The 10,967-nt window shown below is 57.3% G+C and overlaps 1 protein-coding gene across 1 annotated transcript; it reads left to right on the top strand.

Moving 5' to 3' along the window:
* Positions 1-4,833: 4,833 nt before the first annotated feature.
* On the top strand, positions 4,834-8,277 carry LOC140475061 (dolichol-phosphate mannosyltransferase subunit 3-like). Its single transcript, XM_072567750.1, is given in 4 exon segments — positions 4,834-4,878; positions 7,901-8,093; positions 8,095-8,118; positions 8,120-8,277. Coding segments are annotated over 3 exon segments (279 nt in total). The 5' UTR covers positions 4,834-4,878; positions 7,901-7,937; the 3' UTR covers positions 8,219-8,277.
* Positions 8,278-10,967: the final 2,690 nt, after the last annotated feature.

Raw genomic sequence — 10,967 nt, 5'->3', positions numbered from 1 at the left:
ACCCTAACCTGCACATCCCTGGGCACTATGGGACAATTTAGCATGACCAATCCACCCTAACCTACACATCCCTGGGCACTATGGGACAATTTAGCATGGCCAATCTACCCTAACCTGCACATCCCTGGGCACTATGGGACAATTTAGCACAGCCAATCCACCCTAACCTGCACATCCCTGGGCACTATAGGACAATTTAGCATGGCCAATCCACCCTAACCTACACATCCCTGGGACACTATGGGACAATTTAGTATGGCCAATCCACCCTAACCTGCATATCCCTGGGCACTATGGGACAATTTATCATGGCCAATCCACCCTAACCTACACATCCCTGGGCACTATGGGACAATTTAGCATGGCCAATCCACCCTAACCTGCACATCTTTGGGACTGTGGGAGGAAACCCATGCAGACACGGGGGAAGAATGTGCAAACTTCACACAGAGCAGTCGCCTGAGGCTGGAATCAAACCCGGGTCCTGGCGCCGTGAGGCAGCGGTGCTAACCACTAACCCACCGTGCTGCCTCGCGTTCTGGACTCCCCGATCCCAGGGAAAAGACCTTGCCTATTTACCCTATCCATGCCCCTCATGATTTTATAAACCTCTATAAGGTCACCCCTCAGCCTCCGACGCTCCAGGGAAAACAGCCCCAGCCTGTTCAGCCTCTCCCTGTAGCTCAAACCCTCCAACATCCTTGACAATCTTTTCTGAACCCTTTCACAACATCTTTCCGATAGGAAGGAGACCAGAATTGCATGCAATATTCCAACAGTGGCCTCACCAATGTCCTGTACAGCCACAACACGACCTCCCAACTCCTGTACGGATATTCCCTTCGTTTTTGGAAGTTCGTTTAACGCTATTTCACTTTAAAAAGAGAGCCACCTTCGTCCCTAGGAGAAAGCAAGGGACGGCAGATGCTGGAGATCTGAGCCGAAAGAGTGGTGCTGGAAAAAACGCAGCCGGTCGGGCAGCATCTGAGGAGCAGGAGAATTGACGTTTCGGGCGAGAGGCTCGAAGGGCTGAATGGCCTACTCCTGCATCTATTGTCTATTGTCTATTGCCTTCTTTCGAACCCCTTTCTCGCCAACTGAAGAGCATTTTCGCTTTCCCAAAAACGGGTGAAATGTTTCCCTCGTAAAGTAGTGCTTCCTCACTTCCTGCTATTTCGACTTACAAAAGTCTACTTTCGGATAGCGGGGAGAAACCTCCACTCCATGCTCTTGACCAATAAAGGAAAGCATACCAAACGCCTCCTTCACTATCCTATCTACCTGTGACTCCACTTTCAAGGAGCTATGAACCTGCACTCCAAGGGTCTCTCTGTTCAGCAACACTCCCCAGGACCTCACCATTAAGTGTATAAGTCCTGCTAAGATTTGCTTTCCCAAAATGCAGCACCTCGCATTTATCTGAATTAAACTCCATCTGCCACTTCTCAGCCCATTTGATCAACGTCCTGTTGTATCCTGTTAAGGACAATAACCTATTGGAATGATATTGTGAAACGTGAAAGGGTCCCGAGTTTTGAATACAGGAGTTAGGAGGTCATGTTGCGGCTGTACAGGGCAACTGTTAGAATATTGCGTGCAATTCTGGTCTCCCTGCTATAGGAAGGATGTGTGAAACTTGAAAGGGTTCAGAAAAGATTTACAAGGATGTTGGAGGGTTTGAGCTACAGGGAGAGGCTGAACAGGCTGGGGCTGTTTTCCCTGGAGCGTCGGAGGCTGAGGGGGTGACCTTATAGAGGTTTATAAAATCATGAGGGGACATGGATAGGGTAAATAGACAAGGTCTTTTCTCTGGGGTGGGGGAGGTCCAGAACTAGAGGGGCATAGGTTTAGGGTGAGAGGGGAAAGGGACCTGAGGGGCAACTTTTTCACACAGAGGGTGGTGCGTGTATGGAATGAGCTGCCAGAGGAAGTGGTGGAGGCTGGTACAATGACAGCATTTAAAAGTGATGATTCGGAGATGCCGGTGTTGGACTGGGGTGTGCAAAGTTAAAAATCCCACAACACCAGGTTATAGTCCAACAGGTTTAATTGGAAGCTCCACAAGCACCAATTAAACCTGTTGGACTATAACCTGGTGTTGTGAGATTTTTAACATTTAAAAGGATGGGGGACATGGTTAGGGAGGGTTTAGTGGGATATGGGCCGGGTGCTGGCAGGTGGGACTAGATTGGGTTGGGATATCTGGTCAGCATGGACGAGTTGGACCGAAGGGTCTGTTTCCGTGCTGTACATCTCTGTGACTCTAAAACCGTAACTAATAGGAACAGGAAGACGCCATTTCAGTCCCTCAGGTTGAGGGAGAGTCCCTGAGTTTGGCCGCAGGATCCTTGCTCCACAGCTCTCCCACGATGAGGTGGTTATTCCCAGGGGACACACTGAGACTGCAATAGGGTGAAGGTATCTCAGTAAAACAAGGGGCTACGCTGGAGAGGAACCAATCAAAGATTGTTCCTGGGCCTCTTGAGGACATCTTAGACGCTGGACGCCAACAGCTCGGCAGCTGGTTCAGTTTTAAGGAGACCGGAATTGCAGTGGGGGGGGGGGGAACGGGGATCTGTTCAAGGAGAGACGGCCTGAGCTCAGGAAACCCACGGGCCCCTGTGGGGGAGTGATGAGAATGGGGATAGTGATGGGGACAGGAAACGGTGACAGAGATAGGGAGGGGGGTGTAGGGGGTGACAGAGATAGGGAGGGGGGTGTAGGGGGTGACAGAGATAGGGAGGGGATGGGGGGGGTGACAGAGATAGGGAGGGGATGTAGGGGGATGGGGGGGTGACAGAGATAGGGAGGGGGTTGTAGGGGGGTGGAGGGGGTGACAGAGATAGGGAGGGGCTGGAGGGGGTGACAGAGATAGGGAGGGGGTGTGAGGGGGCTGGAGGGGGTGACAGAGATAGGGAGGGGGTGTAGGGGGCTGGAGGGGGGTGACAGAGATAGGGAGGGGGGTGTAGGGGGCTGGAGGGGGGTGACAGAGATAGGGAGGGGGGTGTAGGGGACTGGAGGGGGGGTGACAGAGATAGGGAGGGGGTTGTAGGAGGCTGGAGGGGGGTGACAGAGATAGGGAGGGGGTGTAGGGGGATGGGGGGGTGACAGAGATAGGGAGGGGGGTGTAGGGGGCTGGAGGGGGTGACAGAGATAGGGAGGGGGGTGTAGGGGCTGGAGGGGGGTGACAGAGATAGGGAGGGGGTGTAGGGGACTGGAGGGGGGAACAGAGATAGGGAGGGGGTGTAGGGGCTGGAGGGGGGGGACAGAGATAGGGAGGGGGGTGTAGGGGCTGGAGGGGGGGACAGAGATAGGGAGGGGGGTGTAGGGGGATGGGGGGTGACAGAGATAGGGAGGGGGGTGTAGGGGGGATGGGGGGGTGACAGAGATAGGGAGGGGGGGGGGGGGGGGGGGGGGGGAGGGGGGGGGGGGGGGGGGGGGGGGGGGGGGGGGGGGGGGGGGGGGGGGGGGGGGGGGGGGGGGGGGGGGGGGGGGGGGGGGGGGGGGGGGGGGGGGGGGGGGTGGGGGGGGGGAGGGGGGGGGGTTGTTGGTGTAGGGGGCTGGAGGGGGTGACAGAGATAGGGAGGGGGGTGTAGGGGGCTGGAGGGGGTGACAGAGATAGGGAGGGGGTGTAGGGGGATGGGGGGGGTGACAGAGATAGGGAGGGGGTGTAGGGGGCTGGAGGGGGGTGACAGAGATAGGGAGGGGGTGTAGGGGCTGGGGGGGGGTGACAGAGATAGGGAGGGGGGTGTAGGGGGCTGGAGGGGGTGACAGAGATAGGGAGGGGGTGTAGGGGACTGGAGGGAGGTGACAGAGATAGGGAGGGGGGTTGTAGGGGGATGGTGGGGGGTGACAGAGATAGGGAGGGGGGGTGTAGGGGACTGGAGGGAGGGGACAGAGATAGGGAGGGGGGTGTAGGGGGATGGGGGGGGTGACAGAGATAGGGAGGGGGGTGTAGGGGGGCTGGAGGGGGTGACAGAGATAGGGAGGGGGGTGTAGGGGCTGGAGGGGGGTGACAGAGATAGGGAGGGGGGTGTAGGGGATGGGGGGTGACAGAGATAGGGAGGGGGTGTAGGTGGCTGGAGGGGGGGAGACAGAGATAGGGAGGGGGTGTAGGGGGGGGGATGGGGGGGTGACAGAGATAGGGAGGGGGTGTAGGGGGATGGGGGGGTGACAAAGATAGGGAGGGGGTAGTAGGGGGATGGGGGGTGACAGAGATAGGGGAGGGGGTGTAGGGGCTGGAGGGGGGAGACAGAGATAGGGAGGGGGGTGTAGGGGGATGGGGGGTGACAGAGATAGGGAGGGGGTTGTAGGGGGATGGGGGGGTGACAGAGATAGGGAGGGGGTGTAGGGGGATGGGGGGGTGACAGAGATAGGGAGGGGGTTGTAGGGGCTGGGGGGGGGGGGTGACAGAGATAGGGAGGGGGTGTAGGGGCTGGGGGGGGGGTGACAGAGATAGGGAGGGGGTGTAGGGGCTGGGGGGGGTGACAGAGATAGGGAGGGGGGTGTAGGGGCTGGGGGGGGGTGACAGAGATAGGGAGGGCGGTGTAGGGGGCTGGAGGGAGGGGACAGAGATAGGGAGGGGGTGTAGGGGGATGGAGGGGGTGACAGAGATAGGAGGGGGTGTGTCTATGTTTGCATGGCAGCTGCGCATGCGCCCCTTCTGCCCTTCGCTGTTGGGCGCGTGTGCGGCTGCGCCGGCTGGATGGTGGGAGGCGGGGGGGGGGTTCTCGCCCCAGCCGCCCCGGATGTGACGTCGGGCCGCCCGGGCCGCCTCGGGGCGGTGGGCGCACTACAACTCCCGTGAGCGCCCGCGGCAGGCACTTCCGGTCGGGGGCCTGGCGGACGGAGCGGGAGCGGGGAGCGGGAGCGGAGCAGGTACCCGCGCGGTGTCGGCGGCGGCGGCGGGGGGAGGAGAGCGCGGGGCGCCTCGGTGCTCGGGGGCCTACCGGGATTAAACCCAGCCCCTTCCTCCCTCCTCCTCGTCCGCCGGAGAGTGTGTCCGTCCAGGGTGCTGTCCTGGGTTGTTGTTGTTTTCTTTTGTCGCGGTGGTTGTGGGGGGGGGAAGCGGGGCAGGCGGACGGTTTCATAAAACGCCCCAACGTCAGCGGAGTGACGTCACCGCGCCCTTACGTCGCACGGCCGCGGGGAGGGAGGCGGGGCTCTTGGTAGGCTCCGCCCCCTCACCCAGGCACCTTGGTCACAGGATCATTCAGGTTCCCAAAGAGAAACAGGCGACCCCCCACTGCCCCCCCCACTCACCCCCCAAACCACTCCAGCAGCCCCCCCACCCCAGACACGGTCCCCTACCCCCTACATGTCCCTATGGCCAATCCACCCTAACCTGCACATCCCTGGGCACTATGGGGACCATTTAGCATGCCCAATCCACCCTAACCTGCACATCCCTGGGGGCACTATGGGACAATTTAGCATGGCCAATCCACCCTAACCTGCACATCCCTGGGGCACTATGGGACAATTTAGCATGGCCAATCCACCCTAACCTACACATCCCTGGGCACTCTGGGACAATTTAGCATGGCCAATCCACCCCTAACCTGCACATCCCCGGGGCACTATGGACAATTTTAGCATGGCCAATCCACCCTAACCTACACATCCCTGGACACTATGGGACAAGTTAGCATGGCCAATCCACCCTAACCTGCACATCCCTGGACACTATGGGACAAGTTAGCATGGCCAATCCACCCCTAACCTGCACATCCCTGGGCACTATGGGACAATTTAGCATGGCCAATCCACCCCTAACCTGCACATCCCTGGGGGCACTATGGGACAATTTAGCATGGCCCAATCCACCCTAACCTGCACATCCCTGGGCACTACTGGGACAATTTTAGCATGGCCCAATCCACCCCGAACCTGCACATCCCTGGGCACTATGGGACAATTTAGCATCGCCAATCCACCCCTAACCTACACATCCCTGGGCACTATGGGACAATTTAGCATGGCCAATCCACCCCTAATCTGCACATCCCTGGACACTATGGGACAATTTAGCATGGCCAATCCACCCTAACCTGCACATCCCTGGGTGTTATGGGACAATTTAGCATGGCCAATCCACCCTAACCTGCACATCCCTGGGCACTATGGGACAATTTAGCATGGCCAATCCACCCTAACTTGCACATCCCTGGGCACTATGGGACAATATAGCATGGCCAATCCACCCTAACCTGCACCATCCCTGGGCACTATGGGGACCATTTAGCATGCCCAATCCACCCTAACCTGCACATCCCTGGGCACTATGGGACAATTTAGCATGGCCAATCCACCCTAACCTGCACATCCCTGGGGCACTATGGGACAATTTAGCATGGCCAATCCACCCTAACCTGCACATCCCTGGGGCACTATGGGACAATTTAGCATGGCCAATCCACCCTAACCTACACATCCCTGGGCACTATGGGTCAATTTCCCACGGCCAATTCACCCTAACCTGCACATCCCTGGACACTGGGCTGAAGGGACTCTTTGCGTGCTGTATGGTCACTACAAGGCTCACCTGGTGGCTCCCCCATTCTCTGCCTGCCCCACCCATGTCTTGAGAGCCATTCAGCCCCCTCCATTCTGTTCTGCAGCTTGATAAGATCACGGCAGATTGCCACTGTGGATTGATTCCTGCCCCCCACCGCTCCCCCTGCCCAATATCCGTTCGTTCAAACAACGTTCATTCACCTCCTCGGGGGAAAAACATTACATCAAACCTGCCAACCACGCTATCCCTGACACAGATCGACTCCAGCCTCTCCAAGTGGTGATTAATTCTGTCCTCAGATTGGTTTCCAATAGCATTCCTCCCAACGAGTTTCAGTTGCGTTTATTGCCCTCGTTTACCTTCCTCACCCTTGAACAGTGGTGCTGCGTTCGTTACCCACAAGTCACCTCCTACGTCCAGGGACAATTTCAAAACTGACATCGGTGTTCCTGCAATCGCTGTCCTTGCCTCCTACAGTAACATTGGAAGACATCTCAATTCGGCCCAGGGATTTATCAAATTTTAAACCTGCCAAATCTAATCCATCCTTCCTCTCAGTTGTAATTTGTTCAATCCTCTCCACTTATTTCAATGCTTACATTATACCAACCATACCTACACCTGCCTCACAGCACCAGGGACCCAGGTTCGATTCTACCCTCAGGCCTACAGACGGTGTTTGGACATTCTCCCCATGTCTGTGTGGATTTGACCTGGGTACTCCGGTTTCCTCCCTCAGTCCAGGGATGTACAGGTTCGGGTGGATTGGCCATGCTAAATTGTCCCATAGTGCCCAGGGATGTACAGGTTAGGGTGGATTGGCTATGCTAAATTGTCCCACAGTGCCCAGGGATATGCAGGTTAGGGTGGATTGGCCATGCTAAATTGTCCCATAGTGCCCAGGGATATGCAGGTTAGGGTGGATTGGCCATGCTAAATTGTCCCATAGTGCCCAGGGATGTGCAGGTTAGGGTGGATTGGCCGTGCTAAATTGTCCCATAGTGTCCAGGGATGTGCAGGTTAGGGTGGATTGGCCATGCTAAAATTGTCCCATAGTGCCCAGGGATATGCAGGTTAGGGTGGATTGGCCATGCTAAATTGTCCCATAGTGTCCAGGGATGTGCAGGTTAGGGTGGATTGGTCAGGGTAAATATAGAGGACGAGGGTAGGGGAATGAATCTGGGTGGGTTAATCTTCAGAGGGTCGGTCTGGCCTTGTTGGGCCGAAGGGCCTACTTCCACACTGGGGATTCTGTGCTCCGGCTCTTCTCCCCCACCTCTCCTGACCAGACGGGGTTGCTGGGGCCTGGAACCGTCTCTCTCTCTCTCTGGGTTTAATCTCTTTCTGTGTGTGTGTGTCTCTCTCTGTCCTTTAGCACCACAGGAGGAGCTGACCCTTGACCCCGTGCCACTTGCTGACCATGACAAAGCTGGGCCAATGGCTGCTGACGCTGGGGCTGCTGGGAGGGACCTGGGCCGGCCTGACCTTCGACGCCCTGGGCCTGGGCCTGCCCGAATCCGGCCGCCGCCTCCTCTGGCCGCTGCCCGCCTACCTGCTGGTCGCCTTCGGCTGCTACTTCCCTGGCCACCGTGGGATACCGCCCTGGCCACCTTCAATGACTGCCGAGGGGCCGCGGAGGAACTGCAGGCTCAGATCCGAGAGGCGCGGGCCGACCTAGAGAGCCGGGGTTTCTGCTTCTGAGGTGGAGGGGGTGGGCTTGGGGTCACCCTCCCACCCCCCCCCCCTTCTCCCACCTCTGTTAGAATCCCCACCTTCCCCTCCCCCTCGCTGTGAATGGGAAGGGCCTCAGTCATCCCTTTCTGCACTGTTTTGGCGTGGGGTGGGGGGGGGTGTGAGCGAGAGGCATCCCTCCCCTCCTCAAACAAATAAGGGTCCAACCAGGGAGGGGGTGGGTGGGGGAGAGTGTTCCCTTCGACCTTTCTTGGGGAAATGCGAAGGGGAGCGAGACTGAAACCAAAATGGATTCTCCACCCCCACCCCCCCCCCCCCCCCCCCCCCCCCCCCCGCCCCCGGTGAGAAGCAATGGCTTCTGTGACTAAATAGCTTCCCCCCCCCCCCACACCCCACAACGCAGCCTCCTTACCATCGGTGGGGGAGAGGGGGGGGGAGTGGTGGTAGATCCCTCAGGGTGAGGATTGGGGGAATGGTGGGGGAACCGCCAACCTTCTTGGCACGTTTTGCTGTTTGTACCTCACGCGTTGGAAGCCTCGATTAAAATCACGTTCCACTGACTAGGCCTCAATATCTCAAGCGTATCGATAGGATGTCCTAGGGGGTGGGGTGCACTTACCCCGTGCCACGTCACGGTGAGGGGTGTGGGTGGTGTGACTCATTGGCTGGCGTCCAGCGTTCATTGCCCCGTTTTCCCCCCTTGAGAAAGTTTGGGGGGGGGTGGCGGTGGTTTGGAGTGGCCATCTTGGACAGCGATGCTCACCCCCACCCCATCCGGAGTGGGGACGTAGTGCCCCATTAGGGAGGGAGTTCCAGGCTTCTGACCCCATGAATCACAGAATCCCCCACAGTGTGGAAACAGGCCCTTCGGCCCAACAGGTCTGCACCGACCCTCTGAAGAGTATCCCACCCAGACCCCATTCACCAATCCTACTATTCGGCAATTAGCCTCAAATAATGCACCTAACTTGCACATCCCGGGACACTATGGGACAATTTAGCATGGCCAATCCACCCTAACCTACAAATCCCTGGGCACTATGGGACAATTTAGGCATGGCCAATCCACCCTAACCTGCACATCCCTGGGCACTACGGGACAATTTAGCATGACCAATCCACCCTAACCTGCACATCCCTGGAGCACTATGGGACAATTTAGCATGGCTAATCCACCCTAACCTGCACATCCCTGGGCACTATGGGACAATTTAGCATGGCCAATCCACCCTAACCTGCACATCCTTGGGCACTATGGGACAATTTAGCATGGCCAATCCACCCTAACCTGCACATCCCTGGGCACTATGGGACAATTTAGCATGGCCAATCCACCCTAACCTGCACATCCCTGGGCACTATGGGACAATTTAGCATGGCCCAATCCACCCTAACCTGCACATCCCTGGGCACTATGGACAATTTAGCATGGCCAATCCACCCTAACCTGCACTTCCCTGGGGACTATGGTACAATTTAGCATGGCCAATCCACCCTAACCTGCACATCCCTGGGGACTATGGTACAATTGAGCATAGCCAATCCTCCCTAACCTGCACATCCCTGGGCACTATGGGACAATTTAGCATGGCCAATCCACCCTAACCTACACATCCCTGGGAACTATGGGACAATTTAGCATGGCCAATCCACCCTAACCTGCACATCCCTGGGCACTATGGGACAATTTAGCATAGCGAATCCACCCTAACCTGCACTTCCCTGGGGGACTATGGTACAAGTTAGCATGGCCAATCCACCCTAACCTGCACATCCCTGGGCACTATGGGACAATTTAGCATGGCCAATCCACCCTAACCTGCACATCCCTGGGCACTATGGGACAATTTAGCACGGGCCAATCCACCCTAACCTGCACATCCCTGGGCTCTATGGGACAATTTAGCACGGGCCAATCCACCCTAACCTGTACATCCCTGGACACTATGGGACAATTTAGCACGGCCAATCCACCCTAACCTGCACATCCCTGGGCACTATGGGACAATTTAGCATGGCCAATCCACCCTAACCTGCACATCCCTGGGCACTATGGGGACAATTTAGCACGGGCCAATCCACCCCTAACCTGCACATCCCTGGGCTCTATGGGACAATTTAGCACAGGCCAATCCACCCTAACCTGCACATCCGTGGGCACTATGGGACAATTTAGCACGGGCCAATCCACCCTAACCTGCACATCCCTGGGCTCTATGGGACAATTTAGCACGGGCCAACCCACCCTAACCTGCACATCTTTGGACTGCGGGAGGAAACCCACACAAACACGGGGGTGGGGGTGGGGGTGGGGAAGAATGTGCAAACCCCACACAGCCAGTCGCCCCCAAGGCGGGAATCGCACCATGAAGCAGCGGCTGTAACCACTGAGCCACTGTTGAGAGAGTGGGAGAGCACGGGCTCGTGGACTGAGCGGCCTGCACGCTGTAAGACCTCCCGAAGGAGAGGAGAGTGGTGCACCGCTCTCGTGACCATCTCACCGTGCATATCCCCAGCGTGTAATGTGAGCGGAAACTTTTATTCCTGGATCTCACAGCGCTACTTCGCATTTCCTGCCTTTGATACGGAGTGTCTAATTATCCCACAGTCTGTCCATTATCACTCGAGTTTGGGAAAAACACCGAGGTCGTGTCAATCTGATTACAGATGTTGAGTCACAGATGTACAGCACGGAAACAGACCTTTCGGTTCAACCAGTGCATACCAACTGTAATCCCAAACTAAACGTTATCTGTCT

Source organism: Chiloscyllium punctatum, unplaced genomic scaffold, assembly GCF_047496795.1.
Source record: "Chiloscyllium punctatum isolate Juve2018m unplaced genomic scaffold, sChiPun1.3 scaffold_1361, whole genome shotgun sequence".
Lineage (NCBI taxonomy): Eukaryota > Metazoa > Chordata > Chondrichthyes > Orectolobiformes > Hemiscylliidae > Chiloscyllium > Chiloscyllium punctatum.
Note: the sequence above shows the minus strand (reverse complement) of the source record. Positions and strands in the feature narration are given on the sequence as shown.